The sequence below is a fragment of the Herpailurus yagouaroundi genome, unplaced genomic scaffold (assembly GCF_014898765.1).
Source record: "Herpailurus yagouaroundi ecotype Mexico unplaced genomic scaffold, PumYag 29, whole genome shotgun sequence".
NCBI lineage: Eukaryota > Metazoa > Chordata > Mammalia > Carnivora > Felidae > Herpailurus > Herpailurus yagouaroundi.
The window spans coordinates 106269550-106295510 of record NW_024412377.1 but is presented as its reverse complement, the minus strand read 5'-3'; the positions used below and the strand labels follow the sequence as shown (position 1 = coordinate 106295510).

At 41.7% G+C, this 25961-nt stretch overlaps 1 protein-coding gene across 8 annotated transcripts in view; it reads left to right on the top strand.

Annotated features, from left to right (window-relative positions):
- The window catches only part of MAST4 (microtubule associated serine/threonine kinase family member 4), a 570307-nt gene that overhangs the window by 243014 nt on the left and 301332 nt on the right, over positions 1-25961 (top strand). For 2 of the 8 annotated variants that reach the window (XM_040451683.1, XM_040451673.1), the window contains exon 4: positions 18970-19044. The exons of the other annotated variants lie outside the window; for them this stretch is intronic. In XM_040451683.1, coding sequence (XP_040307617.1) covers positions 18970-19044 — 75 coding nt within the window. The remainder of the gene's footprint in view (positions 1-18969; positions 19045-25961) is intronic. 8 annotated transcript variants of the gene reach the window in all.

Genomic DNA, 25961 nt, shown 5'->3' with positions numbered 1-25961 from the left:
GAAGAAAATCAGAACTCTTTTCTAAATATATACCTTATGTTTTGAGCGGGTGGAAGAGACCCTTAGGTATATTGCATTGAGCACAAAGTGCATTAATACAGCAAAGACATTTAATTATATATTTAATAGACTACTTACAAAGTCAGCAGAAATTAAACATTTATAACAAGTCGTAGTTTAAAATAAGCTAGTGAAGTTGCATAAATAGGTTCACCACAAATTTTGCAAGCTTGCCTTTTCCAAGAAGGCAGGGACAGTATCTTTTTATTTTTTTTTTATTTTTTTATTTTTTTTAATTTTTTTTTTCAACGTTTATTTATTTTTGGGACAGAGACAGAGCATGAACGGGGGAGGGGCAGAGAGAGAGGGAGACACAGAATCGGAAACAGGCTCCAGGCTCTGAGCCATCAGCCCAGAGCCCGACGCGGGGCTCGAACTCCCGGACCACGAGATCGTGACCTGGCTGAAGTCGGACGCTTAACCGACTGCGCCACCCAGGCGCCCCAGGGACAGTATCTTTTTAAAGTTAATTTTGTGCCCACACGATCTAGCACATAATAAAGGCTTATTGAGTGAATATGGATAAGAACTAGAATTAGACATCAGACATGCTCTGTCTAGACTATATTCGTATCAGTGGTCACTTGTGCTTGTGGTTGGCATGTGTATTGTGGAGCCGTAGCTACATAACAAATCATCCCAAAACGTGGCTGCTTCAAACAAACATCCTAGTTGTTGTAGGTCAGGAATTCAGATGCAGCTTAGCTGGGTGATCTGTCTCATGATCTCTCACAATAAAATTGAGGGGTTAGCTAGAGCCCCAGTTACCTCAAGGCTCCACTGAGGGAGGACGTGCCTCTAAGGTCACTCAGGTGGTGGTTGGGAAGATTGGGCTCCTTGCAGGTTGTTGGAATGCGAGGGTCTCCATTCCTAACTGGGTGTTATTGGGGGACCGTCTCTTGCTCCTTGTTACATTGTCCTCCCCATAGGGCAGCTCACAACATGACAGCTCCCTTTGATCATAGTAAGAGAGCAAGAGAGGGTAGGTAGGACGGGAGTCACAGTATTCTCTAACCTAATCTCAGAAATCATGCCTCATCCTTTTGTCATGATCCAGTCTTTAGGAGTGAATCACACACAGAGGCAGCCTCCCCTGTTTTATAACATGGTCATCTTCTACATGCCTTGATGTTAGCTCCTGTCACATTTACTGAGCCTGCTGAGTGTCTGTGTGTGTGTTCTCCCTTACAAGACTGTAAGTTCCTTGATGACTGGGACCTTATCTTGTTTATTTTTGTGTCTGCAGTACATGCATTTCTGGGCACTTAAATGTTTAAAAAATAGTAGAACCCATGAACTGGAGAAAATGCATGCTGAGCTGGACTAAATGGTTCTCTTAATTTGCCTTCTCCTCAGAGCAGAGCTGGATAAGGTTTTGAGGGCAGGTAGGAGGTGTGTGGAAGGAAAGCCAATCTAAGATTGCTGCAGTGGGCACTGGGAATGTCATTCTTTGGGGATCTCCTGAGGTACATGTTGAAAGAACCCCTCCTGGAATCGTCCATTTGAAGGACTCTTTAGAGGAAGCTGGAGTTTTATCAACCACCAGCTCCTGTCCCCTGTTGCTTGAAGGTTGTCCCAGAGGAAATAAGTTCCTTCTCACTCTGGACCCTACAGGCTACCAGGATCTTTGTTTTGTTTTGTTTTGTTTTGTTTTGTTTTGTTTTGTTTTGTTTGTTTTGTTTTGTTTTGTTTACAGGCTACCAGGATCTTAAAGAATGGCTGGGGCAGGAGTGCCTGAGTGGCTCATTTAGTTAAGCATCTGGCTCTTGGTCTTGGCTCAAATTGTTATCTCTTGGTTTGTGGGTTTGAGCCCTGCATCAGGCTCTGCCCTGACAGCATGGAGCCTGCTTGGGATTCTTTCTCCCTGTCTCTCTGTTCCTCCCCAGCTCTTGCATGTGCACACTCTCTCGCTCAAAAAAATAAATAAACTTAAAAAAATTTTTAAAGATGAAAAGAATGGCTGGGACAGAATTAGAAGGGTACACAATATGTATGTTTGAGATGAATGCTGTTAGCATTGGGTTAGTCTGAGCTGGCTGTAATCCCCACCACAGCAGAGACTAAAGTCAGAAGAGATGTAGGGGGACTCAGAGGGACACGACACAGGCCAGCTCTGGTGTCTCCTCCATGTACAATGGGGGACTGAAGCCTGGTAACAAGTAGGATCAGAGGTAGCCCTCAATGGTCAGGATGGGAAGGTGCAGAAAATGACTGTGTGACCCTTACCTAGAATTTAAATGGATAAATCCTTTGTGCAGTAGTTTTCTGAAATTCTATCCTATTTTATTTTACTATTTCCACTTGAACAAAAGGAGAAGATATTGATCTCGGTTTTGAAGGGTTATTAATTGCCCTCACATGTGCCAGTCAATGTCAGTGCTGTCTGGAGGAAAAGATTAGAAATTCCTGTGTGTTGTCTTGATCAGGAAGACACATACTGACTGATTGCCTTTCTGATTTTAAATCTGATTTTCTTTTTATCTGGTTATGAATCAAATACTGTACATTGCACAGAGGCAGTCCTTACACCCATATTATCGTCGGAAGATCTTTTGATTGTGCTTTGTAGGAAATTGGAATGTCCTTGTTTTAAATACTGACCTAGACAAGAGTTACATGGCCAGTTGTTAAATGCGGTCTTTTAAAAACAAAAAGTGAAAAGTTTATAAAATACTCCAAAGGATAGAGAATGATAGAACATTTATACTTGACATCTTGAATTAAGAAACTTTTACATTTTGTCAATTTTTTTTTTCAGATAGGAGTTAAAATAAAAGCAATTGAATGTTCTAATAAGAAAAATAAATGTTAAAATAAATATAACATGACCGAAAACTCCCTTCCCAGGCCTTTGTTTCTTTATCTACCCTCCTTTCCAGAATTAACACCCCATAACCCCTCAAATTGATGTATTTTCAATTTGTTTGTATTTTCCGGTACATATTTTGCAAATTTTTTTCATTCAGATTTTTTTTGATGATCTATGTTAATTCATATAGATTTAGTTCATTCATTTTATTTTATGTTTTTTTAATGTTTATTCATTTTTGAGACAGAGAGAGACAGAGCATGAATGAGGTAAGGTCAGAAAGAGAGGGAGACACAGAATCTGAAACAGGCTCCAGGCTCTGAGCTGTCAGCACAGAGCCCAACGAGGGGCTCGAACTCACGGACCGTGAGATCATGACCTGAGCCGAAGTAGGATGCCAAACCGACTGAGCCACCCAGGCGCCCCTTTAGTTCATTCGTTTTAAATACTGACTAGTATTTCATCTTCAGACTATCTCACAATTTGTTTTATCCTTTCTCTTAGTAATAGATGTGTTAGTTGTTTCTAGGTTTACCATTACAAGCATGCTTCAGTGGATCTCACTGTGTGGATTTCTTGCTTCCTGTATGCAAGGACTATCCAAGGGCACGTGCCTAGGAGCAAAAGTACTGGTTTCCATTATATACATATTTTCACCTTGAACAGATGCTGCTAAAAATGTTGTCAAAGTGCTTGAACCAACACACACATCTACAGCAGATTGTGATTTCCTTTCATATTCACCAGCACCTGCTATTTTGAGACTTTTTTGACTTTTGCTTTTTTCATGGATGTAAAGTGATTATTTTACTCTTTTTAAAAGAATTACACTAAAGAGGTTGTATATCTTTTTATAGGTCTGGTGGCCATTTTAGGTTTCACCTTCTCTAATTTGTGGGGTCATATCTTTTGCCCATTATCATTACTTGTGTTAACTCCTATATTTTGTGCATTAGGAATCTTATTTTAGTCTGCTCCTGTCTTTAACACGATGTCATTTCATCATATAGAATGCTGAAATTATAATGAAGTCCAATTTATTGATATTTTTTAATGAGTTTTTCTTTGCATACACGTTTAGGAAATATATTCCTATTCATAGATTAAAAATAGCTCATACTTCATTTTTTCTTCCAAAATATTTATAGTTGTGTTTTGACATTAACTTTCTCATTCATCTGTTTTTTTTTTCTTTTAAGTATGGTTTGTCGTATGGATTAAATTCCTATATTTTCCAGGTAGAAAGTGAGTTTTAACTGTACCATTTACTGAATTAGTTTATCTTTTCTTCATTTGGTTCTCTATCTCTATTTTTACTACATTCCCATCTGTGCAGGGGCTGTTTTTGGGTTCTCTAGGCGCCCCAATCTGTTTGTTTATTCTTTGGTGAACACCACATGATTCAATTACTATGGTTTTAAAATAAAGCGTGACTTCTGTAGGGTAAGTCCTTTATTTTTGTACTACTTTTATTCAGAATGGATTTGGATTTTTTGGCTGTTTAGGCCTTGAAGTGGATTTTAGAAACAATTTGTCTAATTCCCCTAAAACAAATCTACGTGGAATGTTGATTAGAATTTTAGTGACTCCTTGGGGCGCCTAGGTGGCTAAGTCGGTTAAGCGTCCGGCTCTTGGTTTTGACTTAGGTCATGACCTCGCGGTTTGTGGAATCGAGTCCGGTGATGGGCCCTACGCTGACAGCACAGAGCTTGCTAGAGATTCTCTCTCCCTCTTTCTCTGTCCATCAATCACCCTTTTAATACATAAATACACTTAAAAAATAAAAGAATTCCAATGGCTCCTCAAATTAATTTGGGTACATATGAGTCTTCCCACGTGTATATGACATGTGTCCCTTAATTCCGGTACTCATTTGTACCCATTAAACTGTTTTACAATTTTCACTGTATAGATCTGGTTCATCTTTTTTTGTTTTACATTTTTTTCTTTACATTTATTCTACTGATATGTAACATTGTATTAATTTAAGGGGTGCAACATAATGACTTGATACATGTATGTGTTGTGAGATGACCACCACAGTAAGTTTATTTAACATCTGTCACCTCATAGTATTTTTTTTCTTTTGATGCAAACTTGCAAGATCTAATCCCTTAGCAACTTTCAAATATACAATATTGTTGTTAACTTTGGTCACTATGCTATACCTTACATCCCCAGAGCTTATTTATCTTCTAGCTATTAGAGCTACACCCATTTTGCCCACCCCCACAGCCCCTACCTCTGACAACCGCCAAACTGTTCTATCTATGAGTTTGTTGTGGGTGTGTTTTTTTATTCCATATATAAGTTACATTATACAATATTTGTCTTTATGCCTGACTTATTTCTCTTAGCCTAATGTCCTCAAGGTCCTTCCGTATTGTTGCAAATGGCAGGATTTCCTTCTTTTTATGGCTTAGTAATAATCCATTCCACTTTTTTTGGTTCATTCATCTGTCCCTATACCCTTAGGTGGTTTCCATGTTTTGGCTGTTATAAATAATAGTGAACGTGGAAGTCCAGATATTTCTGCAAGTTAGTGATTTTGTTTTCTGTAAATATATACCCAGAAATGGAATTGCTGGGTCATATAGTAGTGCTATTTTTTTAAGTAACAGATTTTTTTTTTTTTTTTAATTTGAGGAGGGGAGAGGCAGAGAGAAGGAAAGAGAGAGAATCCTAAGTAGGCTGCACGCTGTCAGCACAAAGCCTGATATGCGTCTTGGTCTCACAAACTGTGAGATCGTGATCTGAGCTGAAATGGAGAGTTGGTTGCTTAACAGGCTGAGCCACCCATGTGTTCCTAGTAGTGCTATTTTTAATTGCTGGGGGAACTTTCATACTGTTTTCCATAGTGGTGGCCCCAGTTTACATTCCCACCAACAGGTGCATAAAGGGTCATTCTAATGAGTATGAGGTAATATCTCACTGTGGTTTTGATTTGCATTTCCTTGATAATTAGCAATGTTGAACATCTTTTCAGTTACCTTTTGGCCACTTACATGTTATTTCATCTTTTAATAGGTGTATTTATAGATACCTCACAGCTTTTATTGCCATTGTGAAGTCTCTTTTTTCCCTTTTATGTTTTCTAGTTGGTTATTGCTGGTGTGTACAAATACTCTTTATTTTTGTATGTGATCTTGTATCTAAACTCTCTTCCGAGCCCTTTTAGTTATTCAAAAAATGATGTCTGTAGAATCTCATGATATTTTAGTACCAACATTCTGTCAGCTGCAATTAGAATAGCTTCCCAATTATTTGCTTTATCTTTTTCTAACTGCATTGGTGAGGACTTCTAGTACATTGTCAAATGATAGCAATATAACAATTCTTACTTCGTTGTTGTGCAGCTGGAGAATTCTATACAACCTCTTTTTCGTAGTCTTTAATCTTTCCTTTTGCAGTCTCTGTTAGACATACATTAAAATTTGGTAGTCTGCCTTCCATACTGGTAAATACCATTCGGCTCTTCGGCATTTTGGTATTCCTTAAAACTGTGCTGTGTTTAAATATCAGAATAACGGAATTGATGTTGGTGTCCTATCTTTGACCTAAGTCATAGGTCAGTGGCTTCACTGATTCTTGGTTCTCTTTCCCAGCTGCTTGGCCCTTTTTTCCCTCCTCTCTTCCCCAATCCTGGTCCCTTCCCCATAAACCCTCATCTTCCAACAACAGTAGGACCTAATTAGAGAGCTTTGTCTCGGCTAGTTTTTAATTCATTGGCAACTCTAGACTATGTTACAGTTTTCCAAGGGGGCATCTTTATCTTGCCATCTATTTTTATCAAAGATAATTGGAAAGCAGTGGTGTTAAGGAATGAACTAACTGGAGCCACTAGAAGCCAGGTGAAGGCTCGTCCCTGAGCATGACATCACATGAAATTAATGATTTACAAGGAGAATGTTGGTGACAGCAAGGTCCTTGACCATCTCACACCCTTCAGAGTGTGAGTGGCCTCAGTGACTGCAGGAAGAACTCTCTGCTCATACAGTCTGTTTCATATAGAATACTGTGCTGCATACAGCCTGTTGAAGCCAGGACATCGCTGAAATTGCGGGGCATATTGTTTGAGGCTGTCCTAAATAGAACTGGACTTTCGTAGAGCCGTAAGGTTTTAGTTTTAGTAGGTATTTGTGTGTCCTTTATAAAACATCTCAGACTCCTTGAAGTCACTGAACTTAAAAAGCCAAACTGATTAATCAGTACTGCTTTGAATAAGTGGTTTGATACATCTGGTTACGATTGGTTGTGATAGGTGAGAGGTTTTTTGGGTGGGGGGTAGTGATAGAAAGCACAGACCCTGTGGCCCATCTCTCTGGCTTTGACTCCCAGCACCACTTCTTAGCAGGTCTCTATGACCTCAGGCATGTTATTCAACCTCTTTATACCTTATTTTCTCCTCTGTAAAATGGGGATTATCGCATTGTCCAAGTCATGAAGCTGTTATGAGGATTAAAGTAGTTAATACATGTCATCTACAAAAGAGCCTTGCACACAGTGAGTGTTGCATAAAACTATTAACTACTTAAAAACTCAGGTTCAGGAGAATACTTATTCTCCACCATGGCCCTTGCACTTTGAGACAATAAAATGTGCTGTGCTGGTTTTTCTGTGGTTGTGGTTACACAAGAAGAGAGGCTGACGTTTGGACAACTGTTGCTCGTGGCTCTAAGTCATGGGATAGATACCCTTGTTCCTTCAGGAGTGCTTGAGTAGATAAATACTTCTCTGGGATTAAGTGTTAAGGAGTTAAAGACAAAAGTCTTACAATGTTTCCTTAAATATCTGTTTCAGCTGCATAAGATTAGCACATTTTTCTTGGCAAAGACCACCTTTTCCTTTTCTTGCTGGAATATTTTTTTTTTTCATCAGTGGCCTTTAGTGTTTTTCTTCCCAAACACTTCCTCTGAGGCTTCTATGTTTCTGTCATCTGCCCGGGCACTTCTTTTCCCCGGGCACTTCCCTCCCACTGGTTCCCATCCTCTGACTTAAATAAAATAAAATAACGACAAACAAAACACATACGCGCGCGCGCACACACACACAAACTTGTTCATTGATTGTTTAGCATGTTTCCTTCCTATTTTGGATTCCCGTGGGTGTCTGGGACAATTAGAGTGGAAATGCCCTGGCAGCATGGGAAAGTCAGTGTGTCCCTGTGGATAGACGTGGCTCTTATAATGCGGGCAGGACACGTGATTGATGGGGTAACAAGAAACAGTGCCTGAGTCTGGTGCACTGAAAGCAGGCTAGGAAGCCATCTGCTTCTGTTCTGTAGTCACTCCTCACTATTTTCAAAGAGGTTAGTTAGCTCAGGATCTGCCTTACAGTTACATCCCTGGAGGTATGAATTGTATGCTTTTGCTTTAAGTGAGGACATTGGTGGTCTCCCCAAAGCCTGGAACTCCAGGGTCTAAGCTTTATGGCTGTATTTATTCACACATGGAGAAAGTGCTCAAAATCCTCAATCAGTGACATCAAGTTTATAACTAGGAGTGAGCTGCCCTAGAAACCAGCGCTTGACCGGGGCCCTCTCTGTACCTTCAGTGGCCCATATTTATTGTTTACTCATGCCAGGCATGTGCTGAATACGTTCGCTCTGTTACTTTATCTCACACCCTATGGACGCAGCTCTTGTCCCCATTTTAAAGATGCAGACACATGTGGGTCTTCAGACCTTTTTCAGTGTGACAGAGTGCCTTTCACATATGCTATGTGCACCTCAGAGAGCAGAGAGCAGCATGGAACTACTAGTAAAGAATCCAAAATTCATTTTTTTTTTTTTACGTTCTCCAGATAAAAGTAGGTTTTGGTTAACAGAGTGGAAGACGGAATGGCAGCGATGTGACCTGAACTTGAGGATCGTTACATTTGTACCTGTTTAAATTTTTTTTTTTCAACGTTTATTTATTTTTGGGACAGAGAGAGACAGAGCATGAACGGGGGAGGGGCAGAGAGAGAGGGAGACACAGAATCGGAAACAGGCTCCAGGCTCTGAGCCATCAGCCCAGAGCCCGACGCGGGGCTCGAACTCGCGAACCGCGAGATCGTGACCTGGCTGAAGTCGGACGCTTAACCGACTGTGCCACCCAGGCGCCCCATTTGTACCTGTTTAAAAGTTCATGTCTTCTAAGCATCCAGAGCCTTATTAATGAGAGCGAGTGACAAGATGACCTTTTATTCATATCCCCACTCAAGGACTCACAGCGAGTGTGCTTGTGGTAAAAGACACTGTTGTCACTGTGTTATGGGTTAGCAGTGTTAGATCAGGTGTTCGGTACCGTAATTATGATCCACATGTGTATGTAGGCCCTTAATCTGTTTGACATATGAATGTTTGAGATAAGCAACTGCCAGGTGAGAGAGAGGTCACTTACACACCGTCCTACCTCAGTCTGCAAAACCAGGCTGCTTTGTCCTTCCTGGGCCCCTGGCCATCCCCTCCACACCTGCCAGAACAGATGAAATAAATCCAAACAGCTTCGAGGAGTCTAGTACATCCTCCTGCTTAATTTAAACTCCAATCAAGTGTAATTATCAGAGGCGTATTACTTGCTGGCAATAATTTGCTTTGGGTACAACTCAGAGCTATGTTGAAAATTTTATTTTGCCTTCAGAAAATTGGTTTACCTTAAAAATTTCCCCCCAGATTTCCCCGTGGGAAGCTGGTTCTCTTAATTTAGGTATCTTATAATTTTTCTCATAAAAAAAATGTGTGGCATGTGATATCATTAGGTTTTTTTTCTAAATTGAAGAGACTTAAGTGGGTTGACATATGTGCTGCAATATAATTGTGCTGTGTTTTTGGAGCTCAAGACAGTAATTACATCCATAAACTTATTGTCTATGGTCAAATATGTTAACTGGTCGTTGACATAAAATTCATTAATTCGAATCAATATATAATGTTCTGAAAAGCTCTAACAAAGGATCATTGACTGATGGGTAGAATCAGTCAGAGACCCAAACATTTCTCTATGAACTGCTGTAAACGTAAACATTTCTAAATAGCAAGTCAATATTGGGATTCCCAAAACACACATATCATGAAGCCTACAAGAGATTTGAACTATGACATGAGCCCATGAACTGAATTTGCTTGTTTTTAAACAGGTTGCCTGTACATTTTTGATCTGTACAATATTGAGCTGACACTCTGAGAGGATCTCAGAATTTCAAACCTCCTGCCTCGTCACAGGTGTGGATGCTGAGGTCCAGCAGGGCTGAGTGACCAAGGGCCCACTTCTGTGCTTGTAGGAGACTGGCCCTCAGGTCTGCATTTCCCACTGGACCTCAGAGTGCCAAAGCTCCCTTTTCATAGCATCTTAGATTCAGTACAGACTGACTTTTGTCCTTTCCTAATGTTCAATAACTTTAAAAGGCAAATTGAAGTATACTTGGGCTGGGAAATGAAGTTGAACTTCCTTAGGAATCCAATCCCAGGATTTTTCTTTTGACTGGAGACTGCAGACCTAAGAAAAATCACGTTAATGTAAAACCTTGACAAAAGCACAGTGCCCATCATTAGATACGTGGTGCTTTACGGATAATACCTCATTTACCCCTTCAGTATTTCTGGGAAGCAAGAGCCAGAGGAGGGAAGGAGCACATGGCTTCTTAGCTCAAATAGCTGGCGTCTATTCCCTTTAAACAACCGGGCATTCCCATAGTGCTTCAGTGCTGATGCATGTACCATATTCGGTTCGGTAATGGCAGTTTTTTTTATGGGTCGTAGTCTTTTTTCTTTTTTAATTCCAGTACAGTTAACATGGAGTGTTACATTAGTTTAGGTGTTTAGTATAGTGATTCAGCAGTTCTACACATTCCTTATTGCTCATCAGAGTAAGTGTACTCTTTGTTGATCTCCTTTCCCTGTTTCACCCATCCCCCGCTCCCCCCCACTCGTGTCCCCTCTGGTAACCATCAGTTTGTCCTTTATAGTTAAGAGTCTGTTTTTTGGTTTGTCTCCTTTTTCTCTGTTCTTTTGTTTTGTGTTTTAAATCCCACCTATGCATGAAATCATATGGTATTTGTCTTTCTCTGAGTGACATTTCACTAAGCATTATGCTCTCTAGTTCTATCCATTTGTTGTAAATGGCAAGATTTTATTCTTTTTTATGGCTGAGTAATATTCCATTGTGTGTGTTCCATTGTGTGTATAGACACACACACACACACACACACACACACACACGCACACACAAATACATACCACATCTTTATCCATTCATCTATCACTGGACACTTGGGCTGCTTTCAGAATCTCACTATTGTAGATAATGTTGCCATAATCATAGGGGTACATATATCTTTTCACGTTAATGTTTTTCTTTGGGTAGTTACCCAGTAGTGAAATTACTGGATCATATGGTAATTCTCTTTTTAATTTTTTGAGGAAACTCAATACTGTTGTCCACAGTGGCTGCACCGGTTTGTGTTCCCACCAGCAGTGCGCGAGGGGCTGTTGAGTTGCAGAAGTTCTTTATATATTCTGGATACCAACCTTTCATTGGGATATTAATTAGAAAGGGAGATTTTAACGGTGGAACAACACATGCTGTTGAAGAGACCGGACTGGGCGGAGAAGAGAGAAGCGAAGCAGTCCCTGTGCTCGCTGGTGCAAACTTTCGATTATAGCTTCTCTTTGACCCCCAAATCAGTTTGTACCTCTCCCCCTTCCTCCATCATCTCCCTCCCCCACCTTCTTTGTCCCCACTCTGCCTTTCTCTCCACCCACTTCTCTTCTTTTTACCTCCTCTCTCTTCTCCCTCCCTCCCACCATCCCTCTCTCCCTCTCCATTTTCCCTCCTTCTTCCTTTCTTCTCATCTCCCTCTACCCATCTCCTCTGCAGACTTGCATCACAGGGCTCCATGCCCATTGGCGTCAGGTTGGGGTAGGCCCAATGAACAGGAACTTGGAAGCAAGGAGGGAGACAGAAGAATGTGATAGAAGTCATTCTCTGGCTCCCTTCCCGTGGCATTAGCCCAGGCTGGCTGAATGCTTTTCTGAAAAGTAAGGGCACTTGTCAGTGACCCTGTATACCCAGCTCTGTCGTACACATTCTAGAAGCAGCTCTGTTCCTTTGCCTGTTCTGGCCCAGCGGTGATGAAGCAGCGCTACTGCTTTTGCTTATTTGCAAGTAATTCCACTGTAAGTTTTTTCTTCACACCACCCAGTCTGAGTTCTGCACTCCGTTTGCTGCAGGAAGCCTGGCTGAAACATTGGGTATGAACCAGCGGGTATACTTGTGCATCATGTGTGTAAATGTGCTTCATTTATTGGTACGATAATTATTTATCTAGCCTCCACCCAGTGCCAGGCAGAGAATACATGAGTCCAAACTCCTGGCCTTGTGGAGCTTATAGGAAATAAAAGATGAGCACATACATGTACAACATAATGTCACAGCATAGTGATTGTTAGGAAGTAAAGGGGGAGAAGGAGAAAGGGAGTGTTGATAGGGGGCTGTCTTAGGGGAGGGGACTGTGAGCTTTCCTGAATGCAGTGAATGGGCATGCTTTGCACACATACTCCTAGGAATGTTTTTTAGTGAAGAATCACAGGGAACCTGAGTTGAGAATCTGCTTGAAGAGCTCTAGAAACAGCACAGAGACTACTGTGACCAGAGTGGAGTGAGGGATGCGGTAGGTTGGGTAGCATAGGATCCAAACAAGTCCTAGCACTGGGCTCATCAGAGCTTTGGAGGCCCTGGAAGGACTTGGTTGAGTAGAAGGGAAATATACTGGAGAGTTTGGAGGAAGGGAATATTGCATATGTTTTACAGGGTGGTTTTGTCTCCCTCTGGGAGAGTAGACTTCTAGAGACAGCAAAAGTAGCAGAAGGAATGTGAGATATTGCTGGAGTCTGGATGACCCGGATGATGGTATGCGTTGAATTGTGTCTGCCCCCAAATAGGTTGAAGTCCTAACCGTGTATTTCAGAATGTGATGTTATTTGGAGATAAGGTCTTTACAGAGGTATTCAAGTTAAATGGAAGATGTGAGGGTGGTCCCTAATCCAGTGTAACTGGTGTCCTTATAATAAGGGGAAACTTGGAGACAGAGGCAGGCCTGCCTGAAGAAAAGATAGTGTTCAAGGACACAGGGAGAGGAGGGCCATCTAGAGGCCAAAGAGACAGGCTTGGACAGATCCTTCCCTCACAGCACTCAGAAGGAAACACCCTGATTGACCTCTTGATCTTAGACTTCTGGCCTCCAGAACTATGAGAAAGTGTTGTTTAAGCTACCCAGTGTATGGTATTTTCTTGTGGCAGCCCTCGCAAACAATACAGATAAGTGGCTTGGATGAGGTAGATAATGGTAAAAGTAAGAAAGGTTGAGTTTGAAATGTATTATGCAGTTAAAACGGATAGGATTTGCTGACAGATTAAATATGGGTGAGTGGGGGCGGGGGGGGGGGGGTTGGCCTCTGGCCCAGGAGATCTGAGATTAAGAATGAGGCAGTAAGGTTGACCCGAGGTTGTTGGTTAGAGCAGTTGGGCGAATGTTGGAGGTGAGGAAGGCTGCAGATGAGGTGCACTGAGGAGGACAGACTTCGGGTACAGAGGTCAAGAATTGGTCATGGACTCATCAAGTGTGCAATCCCTGCTTGATGTCTCAGAGTAGCAGTTGGGGTTCAGGGGGAGATGTTAAGGCAGAGTCATAAACACCAGTTTAGGGTCACCACCCACTCTGCCTCCAAATAAGCATCACAGCAGCACCTGGGCTGCTCACTGCCACCACAGGTTTTGTGGACACCCCTGGTGGCACACAGATGACTGCTGTCAGTACGCAGATATTTTTATGTTGTATTTAATATATTTATCTTAATATACATTAGAAAAAATGATGGGGCACCTGGGTGGCTCAGTCACTCAAGCATCCTACTTTGGCTCAAGTCATGATCTCACTATTCACAAGTTCGAGCCCCGTGTCAGACTCTGTGCTGACAGCTTGGAGCCCAGAGCCTGCTTTGGATTCTATGTCTCCGTCTCTCTCTGCCCCTCCCCGCCTTGCACTCTGTCTCTCTCTCTCAAAAATGATTAAACGTTGAACGTTGAAGAACGCTTTTTTTTTTTTTTTTGAGAGATGGGGAGGGGCAGAGAGACAGAGAGACACAGAATCCAAAGCAGGCTCCAGGCTCCTAGCTGTCAGGTCAAAGCCCGACATGGGGCTCGAACTCACGAGCTGTGAGATCATGACCTGAGCTGAAGTCGGACATTCAACTGACTGAGCCACCCAGGCACCCCTGAAAAGAAATTCTTAAGAAAAAAAGTAACTAGTGGTATAAAGCCAAAATTTCAAGATAGTATGACTTAGACCATTGTCAAAAATGGAAATATTTCATTTTTTTTTTAATGGAGCCATCTTTCAAAGTAATTAAAAGAGTAGCATGCACAGTAGATGTAATAGACATCGTGCATGGGAAAAATTACTAGTGAATGATTGGAGTTTGGGACACAACCTAAAGTGCTAGGGTCTAAAGATTCCCATCTCATCGCCATCTAAGTACCAAGTCCTTAGTGTGGTTTTGAACCGTACGTCAAATCCATCTGATTTGGTAGCTAGGGACCGGCATTTGTTTAAATTTTTTTTTTTCAACATTTATTTATTTTTGGGACAGAGAGAGACAGAGCATGAATGGGGGAGGGGCAGAGAGAGAGGGAGACACAGAATCGGAAACAGGCTCCAGGCTCTGAGCCATCAGCCCAGAGCCTGACGCGGGGCTGGAACTCACGGACTGCGAGATCGTGACCTGGCTGAAGTCGGACGCTTAACCGACTGCGCCACCCAGGCGCCCCCGGCATTTGTTTAAAAAGAAACTACACTAGATGAGAAAATAGAGTGCCTTGCTGGCAGTATTGTCATGGACTGTTGCGTGACATGAAATATATTTCTCACTGAGCGTTGCAGTGGCAAAAGTCAGAAAGCCCCTGTGTGAGGGTTTGCTTTCACAGGTGGGAGTATCCCTTCCTTTACCCCATTTTGGCTCACCTGCTCTTGACAAGATTACTTCCCATCTTCACAAGGCAATTAATTATGGAGGTTTTCATAAATTATAGTGGGATTAGTTCTATATGTTTCAGAATCCTACCACGTCATAATCGAAAATGTGTTTCCGCTTCCAAATGGTACATTTCTTGCATTACATGTTCATTTGGGTTTTTGATCCTTATTTTGATAGGCTTATAATTGTTAAATGTCCTGAGCTTGTGAATTCTTTCACTCCATTTGTTCTTGGGGAGTTTCTTGACTTTGCATGGGCTGGATTACTTTGTAGACATGCAGGGGCTCCTTCGCCAGCACCTGTTGGCTGTAACTTCACTGTATTTTGGTGGACTGTTTAGTGAGTGCTTCAGATGGGAGTGAAATCTATTCATCACAGACAAAAGGATGTGTCCGAGTTCAGTGAAAAAGTTTATTAGCTGAACATGCACGTGATTCTTTCCACAATGAAAATTGTTTTGGACAGACTTCTAAGAGGTCGTCTGGGAGCCCTTCACACAATTATGTCTATTGTGTTTGTTTTCTTATATTAAAATATCGAGTCTAGAAATGTCCCATGGTACATTCTTGTTTTTACAATAATGGGGCTAATGCCAAAATTACAGATATACTTGGTTTAAAGTTTTTCTTGTGGCTCTAATTTTGAGATACAGGATCTTATACCTGGCTTAAAGAACTAGTGATTTTAGTCATCTGATGTCAGCTACTAAATTCACTGGACACCTATTATTTCATGCCTGATAAATTGTTTTCCACAGAGCATTCTTGTAAGTGTGTTTGTGTGATGCAAATTAGGCTAAAGTACTATGCCATCAGATCTGTAATGTTCAGGGAACAATAATTTCTTTAAAAAAGTATGATCTGCAGTGTTAAGGGATGTTTATAATTTCTAAAATGACTTACTTAACAGGAGAAGCCTTGATGAAAGCATTTAGCATGGAGATGAAATGTGTCTCATTAAGTTTCCAGATTATGCACATGTCAACACTTCCTTTGTCATTTTTTTAATAGTTTATTTACATAACCGTGGGCTGCTACTTTTATTAGTGGTGGTTATCACAGCAAAAGGATTTTGGTTAAGTTGACCTAAGCAGTATAATGTTTCCACAAAACTGATGGTGAGGTTTCTACCCCTCCTTCTCCCGCCCCCTTCCCTTGCAGGAAAGAACCCCTATTTACATATGTAAATTAAGCTGCTCGGTGGAGAGCCCCGTGGGCCACCCAGGTCCAATCTGTTATTTTGCTGATGTTGATGGAATTAGCCAGGAGGTAAATGCTACCCGGAGACTGATGTCTCAGTCTGGAATGACAGATACCAGAGTCTGAAGGCCGTCATTTAGGAGGAAAAATGACTTGTTGGGACTCAAAGTTTGGGAAAAGAAAAGTCACAAATTTTGTCTTTAATGTTGGCCTGAATGATAGAATTCACTGTTTTCCTTGAACATGGAAAACTATACTTAGAATTTTTTTATATATATATATATATAGGATGTTGGTTTTCTGTATTACTGTTAATAAGAGCCCTGTTTACTTTTTTAAAAATGTCAAGTATTTCATAATTGACTTTATATAACTGCCTGTACTCAAAGACATGTTGTTTGTATTTCCCCTGGATGTGTCAGGGAATCTGGCCTGTAACAAGACTGGAAAATGGGAAAGAACAAGCTTTTAAATTAAGGTCTCCATAAAGTGAAGAAGCAGGCACGTCTAGCTTCTAATGAATTACATTCTTCTCAAAAGGTTTTATCCAAGACATGGCAATGCACATCTTTCCACAAGGCCTCAGTGTCATCAAACTAATTGCAGAATATTTGAGTAACTGACCACCACTACCTTCCCCCCCACCCCTGCCCCGTGATAGAATACACTGTGACTCTTCTATTGCAAATTAAGATTAGTTTAAGATAGGAGTCACATGGAGAAAAACTTGGTGCGAGCTGTGCACATTTCCTTTATTTTCACTCCATATGCGATTCATTAAAATGACATCAATCCTCCAGGCTGTTCTTTGGTTTCTATTAAGATGTATTACTAGAATCTGTATGAATGTATTGATTATTTCATACACATATTTGTTCACTGCAAGCAGACTGTTGTCACAGATTCATCGCACTTGATGATAAATGAGATAAAATGGAAACCAGGTTTCCAAAACCCACCTACACCCTCCCCTTCCCCCCCCCCCCCTTGAAGGATGTGGTTACTCTCTTTAAACCCCTCCACAGGGGAGGGAGTTTAAGATTCAGATTCTAGTTTTAATATCAACATCTGCCCCCTGCTGAGTTCATGGTGCAATTAGCTAATTAAAAAAAAATAACACTTTCACCTTGCAGTCAAGAGAAGAGCAATAAACCACAGGCCTAGGATTTAGTTAATTTGCACATTGACTGTAATTGTATATTTAACGCCAAGATTAATTTTTTTCCTGATGAGTGGAAGCCTGGCACTGTGCATTGGAACTCTTAAATCAGTTGTCATTGTTTCTTAGGGAGGTTAATAAGGGCACATAGATCTCCAGATATATTAATGAGGATATTTATTTATTTTTATCTAATGCCTTCTTTTAGGGAGAAAAACCATTACACCACTTTCTGATAAACCATTAAATTTAAAGGAGAATTTTCAAACCCAACTAAATAATCACGTGATTTAAAAAACCTAAAACTATCTCCCCTGTGAAACCGTTGATTCCTTATGGTGGGAAATCATATTCGGGTCTTGTTTGTTCATTTGTTTTTGTTTTGCCAAATATTCAGTGGATTAATGAGCATCATTTTTGTTGTTAAACCTTCGGTATATTTTCTAGGTCAGCTGAGATTCAAAACTATTTCCTTGGACTCCTTGAGAACAGGGTAGGGAAAGAATGCATGTTGGCAGGGCAGTGACTAGGAAAACCACAATCCTGACTTGCAGTGCACTACTTAATGACATTTCCTTTCTGAAAGGTAAGCATTCTACTTTGGACACTGGAAATAGTGATTGTTGGCATTTCAAGTGGCTATGATTGATCCATATGTTAAAAGTAATTGAGTTGTTACTCCTAGAAGAAAAAGAATTCATAAGTATTGTAATATAGATACTGCCTTCTCGCCTAAGTAGGTCTTCTACTGGGATCTGTCAATAGGTCGGAGACAATGCTAACATTCATATGAGGGGCGTTTTGCTCCCTTCCTAGTCCCTCATGGAACCGGGGCTTTAAGACCAGGGAGTCTTTGAGACCTTCTCTCTCTCTTGCTTTGATCTCATCATCACTTCAGTTGATGCTCACAGTGGATCGTGTTTGCTGCTTAAATTCTTGAAAGAATGGAGATGTGAAATTGTATACAGTTTACGTGGACCCCGATTCTAAATTTTTTTTTTTTTTTTGTAAATGTTTGGCATAGAATAAGCAAGGGGGAAGTATTAAGTCTTCCTGTGAGATCCATGTGTCCTGTATATATACAGGGGCATTAATAGGACTGGACTAAGGAAAGACCACCCTTCTATATAGATTACATTATTAGCTTAATGCTCAATCTTGATTGGAGCCAATAAGATTTAATTGCACTCAGGGTCAGAGATTTTGGTGACTGTCAGATGCCAGGCATTCTGCCAGGATGATGCAGACAGGCCGCAGATTCTTCATGGTTTTGAAGAAGACTGTGATTCCTGTGTCATTTTGGTGATACCCAAAGGGGTGGCAAGTCTCACTGTAAGAATGCTCCTTGAATGCCTTTTGTTATTCCAGGAAGATTGACTTCGTGCTCAGGGAAATCACATTCCAGTTTTCCTTGGTATCCTTGGAATATAATTAGAGACAGTAGCAGATAAGGGAAAAAAAATGAAGATTTGGTGGGAAATGCCTGGATACTGGGCTGTGTTGATAACTTTATTACTCACATGTGTATATATATATAGGGCTCATTTTAACAAAAGGACTTGAACATGGTAGGTGCTTCTGTGGGGGAAAACGTGGTGTTGTTGCTATTGGATATCAGCTAAAAGAAACAACTACAGTGCCGTTAAACGCTGTCCCTCTCCCTTTTCTGACCATTTGCCATCATCCCACACCCCACCTTCTCCCCTTCCCATCTTCCATTCACTGTCAGGAAGGGCAGCCTCCGAAGAGCCATTTCACCTCCGCCCGACATCGGCAGAGACTAGTGGACCCAGCTGCTTCAAAAGTGAGTGTGTCCCGTTGTCCCAGGCGGCGGGTGTGCATGGTGGTGTGGTTCCTCTGTGCAAAATGAGGCTGTGGGGTTTTACATATGCTGGTATATTTGAAGCTCGTAGAGGAAGCAAAGTCTGGTCTATGAATTCAAGACCATCCATACCAGCGGAGTTCTGGTTTTAACAACCAGCCCTGAAAACAAACAAAACCCTGATACGTAGCATTTGCTGGTTTCTGTGGATACTCCTACCACAGCCAATTTCAAGTACTGCTGTGACAAAACTGACCTCAGAGGTGGAAAGAGATGCCTGGTAGAGCATATGCACATAGTTTTTCTACCATAGAGATGAAATTGACATAAGCCCTAGTAAAATATAACAAAATAATTAGGCAGTGAATCAGGTTTAAAAAAAAATTTTTTTTTAATGTATGTTTATTTTTGAGAGAGAGACACTGCACGAGCGGAGGGTGGCGGGGGGGGGGGGGGCGAGAGAGAGGGAGACACAGAATCTGAAGCAGGCTCCAGGCTCTGAGCTGTCAACACAGAGCCCAAGGCGAGGCTCAAACTCACAAACCGCGAGATTATGACCTGAGCCGAAGTGGGACACTTAACTGACTAAGCCACCCAGGTGCCCCACAGTTTAGATATTATTAATTCATAAAAATGGCTGTGTTTAACAGCAGACGTGTACAACTCCTAAGGTATTGAGACTTGGTGAGGGTGGGCTCCAGGGTTACATTTCTGTGTTATATATTTGTTGAGAATACTCTTATGACAGTTTGGTCATGCTCCAGTCTTAGGTTCTCTTTAACAAATAGCAGTAGCCACAGAAGAGTGGCTGAGGTTTTGGGTAAAGCTTGCTAATCCCACACACCTCGAGTCTGCCTCCTGCACACAGACTTTCAGTAAGCAAACATGTACCAGCAAATGGGCACAAAGCATTCCTGTAGCCTGTCCTGTAAACCTGTCCTGTCCTGGTCAAATCCCTGCTCTCTGGCCTCCAGCCAGATCGTTTCAGCAAATTCCACTCGAGGTCAGTGACCTAACAACTTTACAGAGGCAGGATTCTCTCGCCTTTGTAATGGGCATCTAACAACAGGGTCCCTTGACCCAGCTGCTGGATATAAGGCCATTGAGCCTTTGGTCCTCAGGTACCAGTCCTGAGAGTAGAAATTCCAGACTTCCCTAGATTCTTTTTTTTTTTTTTAAGTTTACTTATTTTTTTTTTAATTTTTTAAAAAATGTTTTATTTATTTTTGAGACAGAGACAGAGCAATGAATGGGGGAGGGTCAGAGAGAGAGGGAGACACAGAATCTGAAGCAGGCTCCAGGCTCTGAGCTGTCAGCACAGAGCCCGACGCGGGGCTTGAACCCACGGACCATGAGATCATGACCTGAGCCGAAGTCGGATGCTTAACCGCCTGAGCCACCCAGGCGCCCCTAAAGTTTACTTATTTTTGAGAGACCGGGAACACACAGGGAAGGGGCAGATAGAAATAGAGAGAGAGAGAGAGAGAGAGAGAGAGAGAATCCCAAGCAGGCTCTGCACTGTCAGCGTGGAGCCTGACACAGGACTTGAACTTGCAAACCGTGAGAGTATGACTTGAGCTGAAATCACGAGTCAGATGCTTAACTGAGCCACTCAGGTGCCCAAGGCTTCCCTAGGTTCTTAAGCCCTGTTCTTGCCAGAATAAAGAATATCTCTAAATTGATTTTGCCTCCTTACCTTAAATACCACTAGTTTCAACAACGAGAGCTTGTTTATTACACCCATTATGCCAATCCGGAAGCCACTGATTTTGACTTCAGCAATGAAAACCCATTTCGTGATGCCAATTGGCAAAACCTCTAGTGCTGACTGAAATGTGGATACCTCTGATGTAACACTAGTCGACCACTCTGGGGTAGTAAATTGTGATCAGGGCCACTGACAGTGGTTTAGGGGATAAATATAACCAATGCATAAAATTACATTGCTTATGCTGAAATATTTGGAAGTGGACTCCAGATGTCATAGCCCTTTGTTACATTTGTTAAATGCCTAGGGCATCCCCTCCCCAAGCTCCTTCAGATGATTTGCTTTGGTTCATAACGCTTGTGATGAACTCATGGAAGTTCTGTTGGTGTGTGAGGGGAAGAAATAAGCCAGCTTTGAGTAAGTTGGATGGTTTCATCATGTCAGAAGTGAATTTTGCTGAAGTAGAGCACAGCTCAGAATATACGAGGTCTTTCTTGGACCGCACCTAAGAGTTTTAGCTATTGAGGTACTAACGCATCATGTTATACCCAGTAGGTCCCCTTGGTCAATGGTGTTCTAAGGACTCCACTCAGCATGTGCTTTTGTTCCTCCTCTTTGTTTCTTCTCGTATTCCTTTCATTCTTCCTTGGCGTTTTTAGAAATACTGTGCTTCACCATGCAATGTATTCCCTATTACACTACAGGTTACCTGATTTTCTTTTAATGGCGGCGAGACTCTTTGTTGTTTTGTTTTGAGCAAGAGTCATGGCTTCTTTTTCTAGATAGACTTTAAGAGGAAGTCATCAAACTACTGTAAAGAAGTTACCTGGTGCCTTAATGTGCTATGTGAATAGGTTCAGCCATGTTGCCAAATAAGGTTTAAGGGTCGAGTCCTTTTCTCCCCCAAATGCCGCAGTACTAGAAATTTGAGAAGAGCCTAAAAATCTTTACATAGGAAGTGATGGGGGAAGCCACTGTTAGCTGTGTGGATATGTTACTTGGACAATAAATAGCAAATGGAAATGTGCATCTGTGTAGCCGGTGACCTTTCATTATAAGCACATTGCTTTAGAATCTGCACTGTATCATTTTCAATTCAGTAACCTGAGCTGTAGTAAAGAGCTCTTGCAAATTACAGGTGCCCACCTTCCGGGGGTCAGAAACAATTTATGGTAAACCAGCTGGCAGATCTCTTGAGGGCACTGATTTTGTTGGGAGTCGGTGTTGTGTAATCTTGAAGGAAGTGTGATCAGGGAGAAATGTTCAGTTTCCCTACAGCAGAGTTAGGTGGTGGAAGAATATACTAGCCTGGGCTGTGCATCGGGACTTGCCATAAACCAGCTTTTGGGGTAGCCGTTTAACACTGAGCCCCCATTGCTCTAGATTTCTCATCTGTTAAATGAGAGTATATGAAATGTTCTCTTCATCAAGCCAAGCAGTTATTTTTCTTTTCCCTCAAGGCTATTTATAACTAGTCACTTCACCATTTAGTCTGAGATTTTTGAATGGCATTTCTCAGTCCTAAAGCCCATCTATCTACCAATGACATCATTCCTCATTACTTGCAAAGCATTATTATTAGGAGTCTCCTATCAGTGTCTTTAGTGGAAGTTAATTTTTAGAACAGAATTATGTTAAAGCTATGGGGAAAATATGGACCAGACATAAGGGGCTCATTGTCTGCTCAAGGAATTGGCTTTTTTTTTTTCAGTCTGGATTTTTTTTTTCTCTCAGTCTTAGAAAGGCTTTTGTGCTTTAAGTATAGGAAAACAAGCTTTTAAATCTGTTTTATTTGAATAAGAGTAAAGGGGTAGGAAGAAATCAAAGGTAAGTAATGTACCTCTGATTGGCTAAGCTTGTCCTCTGGGAATTTCTAAAATGTCTTTCACTTTGAGAATATGCTCACCTGTCTATCCCACAGTATGAATGCTCTAACACAGTAAATGAACAAAGAATGAAGCAAAACGAGCACTAGGAATAATAGTTCAAAGACCACAGTGCAGTTATTTGTGGAGCTGGTAAAGGCCTCTGTTAAATAAAAATCAATTTGATATGGGAGCATCAGGGACATGATCTGGGGAGACGGGAGGTCCACGAGGAAAGAACACAGGAGAAAACAGAGGATTACTTTTCAAATCCTCTGGCATTTCAGCACAAAAGGATGATGAAGAGTTATTCTCAATGAGCTGTCATTTTCTGTTGGTGGCTTTGCTGATCCAGAATAAATAGGTTCATAAAGATCATACTTAAAATTAGAGCATGTGAGACTAAATAGTGGTAGGCATAGCATCTAATAGATTTCAAAACCAGAAGGTATTGGAGCATTCTGTCCTCTTTTATTTTATTTTTTATTTTTTAATGTTTATTTATTTTTGACAGAGAGAGAGAGACAGAGCATGAGCGGGGGAGAGGTAGAGAGAGAGGGAGACACAGAATCCAAAGCAGGCTCTAGGCTCTGAGCTGTCAGTACAGAGCCGGACGCGGGGCTCGAATTCACAGACCGCGAGATCGTGACCTGAGCCGAAGTCGGACGCTCAACCAACTGAGCCACCCAGGCGCCCCTTATTCTGTCCTCTTTTAAAAAACAAACCAGGGGCGCCTGGGTGGCGCAGTCGGTTAAGCGTCCGACTTCAGCCAGGTCACGATCTCGCGGTCCGTGAGTTCGAGCCCCGCGTCAGGCTCTGGGCTGATGGCTCGGAGCCTGGAGCCTGCTTCCGATTCTGTGTCTCCCTCTCTCTCTGCCCCTCCCCCGTTCATGCTCTGTCTCTCTCTGTCCCAGTAATAAATAAACGTTTAAAAAAACAAACCAAACTTACCCTGAATGCACAGATCATCCAACTACCAAAAACCCACATATAATTCTAAAATATATTGTTTTAGTCTGCTGTCGGGCCTGAAAATACTTTATACTAATTCTCAGCAATTTCTCTACCTTTTTTTATTGAGAATAAGGTTTATAAAACCTGGGCTCCCCTGCTGGGAAAATCAGCCCAGAGCTATCTCAGAGCAGATGGTCTTCTTTTCTCATGACCATAAACATTTTAAGATTGATCCTTGTTTCACTTTTTTACCTGTCTGAAGAGTAAATGTCTTGGAGACCTTAGAAACCAGAAGAGGCAAGAAGCTATGGTGAGCAGAGTTCATGGTTGCATAGATGATGTGGAATAATGGCAATTTGAAATCAGGGCATTGTGTTTCTGTCTGTAATAGCAAAAAAAAAAAAAAAAAAAGGTTGATTGTTGAACACTAAGGGATTTGTTTTTAAAATATCTACATTTTGAGCCTTATTATGTATGGAGTTGCTGGATGGTAATGAATACACATTCCTAGTCCCAGGGATTTCAAGTGTTAAAGAGTAATTTCTTTTTTGGAGGATGTAGTACTTGTTACCCTAGTTTAAGGAGGTTGGAAGACAAGGAAAGGGTTGGAGAGACCCGTTGGTGTCATGATCCTGGGAGTATTTTAGTCGCATGAAGTGTTGTATTGTGTAAACTTTTTTTACAAAGGCTTTTAGAGGTGGTGGATTTCCATCAGAAATTTTCGAGGCAGTTTATAGTTTTTGTTTGTTTTCACATCAGCCATCTACAAATTAACGTTGGTGACACTTAAAATGGGCAGGAGTCCATATGTGAAACTTACCAGCTGTGTCTTTGGACCAACCATCGAAAGAAAGCCTCAGTTTCCTCCTCTGAAAATTGAGGAACAAAATAATACCCGTCTTCTCAGATTGTTTTGAGGAGTAAATGAGATCATGGATGAGAAGTTTTTCCCACACAGGCAGTTAAGGACTGTCCAACAAATTGGAGCCATCCTTGAAGTTATGATTACTGTTATCATGGTTGTTATTTAATTATTATTCAAGCAGAGTTTTTTTCTTATTTTGTAAAATAAAAGGTTATTTTACACCAGGTGATTGTCTGCATTGTTAAAAGTGTGTACTTAGGAATGCGTACCATACACTCAGCAGTCTCTTAGGTGTGGAGGAATGTACCTCACAGGACTGGCTGCTTACCTTCAGGAATGTAATATAATTAGCAAATAAATAAAGCCAAGGCAATAATAAATTGTGTGGTAAACAGTATTAGTGCGGTATTGATTTTGAATCGAAATCTGTGAGTGGCAATCAGAAAAGGCCGCCTAGAGCTCGTGAATTTTCATCTGGTCTTGAAGGAGGAACAGGACATTGTAAGCAGCATGAGTGTAGACATGAACATTCCATACTGCCCACAGTTAAGTTGTCCGCCAGACCGGAATGGAGGGAGTATGACGCGAGATTGGCATGGAAGGCATGGCCTTGAGGTGACCCTCCATGGGGAGGGTGCACACAGGCTTTGAGATCAGGCAGATGTGTACTGGCTAGGAGGCTGAGGGAAAGGCTCGTCTTTCCTCATCAGTACACTGGGGGAATAATACTCTCTCCCTCATCACGAAGGTTGTTGTACCAAAGTGGCCTCTTGCAGCCATCCCATAGAGTTGGAAGGCTGTTTAGGGGAGTAGACTGGTAGCTCTTAGTTAAACTGGGCGTGGTCTGCCCCACAGCCCAGCCGTCTCAATCTGGAAAAAGTGGCCTCTGTCCAAGGACATGTGCACAGATGGTTCTTGCAACACTGTCGTTCCAGAAAGTTTGGGGGCATTGTGGGTGTACACAGTTGAGAGTGTGACTGAGAAAATAGGCTGGATGCCTCTGTGTAATGCCCAGTGGTTGGAAACAGCAGCCGGGAGGCCTGTAGCGATGAGGAAAGAGCCTAAAACATGTCACTATGTGTAAACAAGTTTAAAAATTCACTTCTCTACTACCGCACTTTGATTGTCAATTAAAAATAGATGCACAGCAGGGCGCCTGGGTGGCTCAGTCGGCGCCTGGCTGCAGCGTCGAACGTTGGCTCAGGTCATGATCCCATGGTTTCTGGGTTCAAGCCCCGTGTCAGGCTCTGTGCTGACAGCTTAGAGCCTGGAGCCTGCTTCGGATTCTGTGTCTCCCTCTCTCTCTGCCCCTCCCGCACTCGTGCTCGCCTCTCTCTCAAAAATAAATAAACATTAAAAAATAAAATAAATAGACACACACCATGTAATTGACATTTTTCTGGAATTCATGCAGATAGCTGAATACCCATCCAGGGCATGTGAAAGGTTACTTGGTGTCTGGGAATGAGTGGAAAGTAGTGTCAAGTAAATAAGCTGACGGGTAACC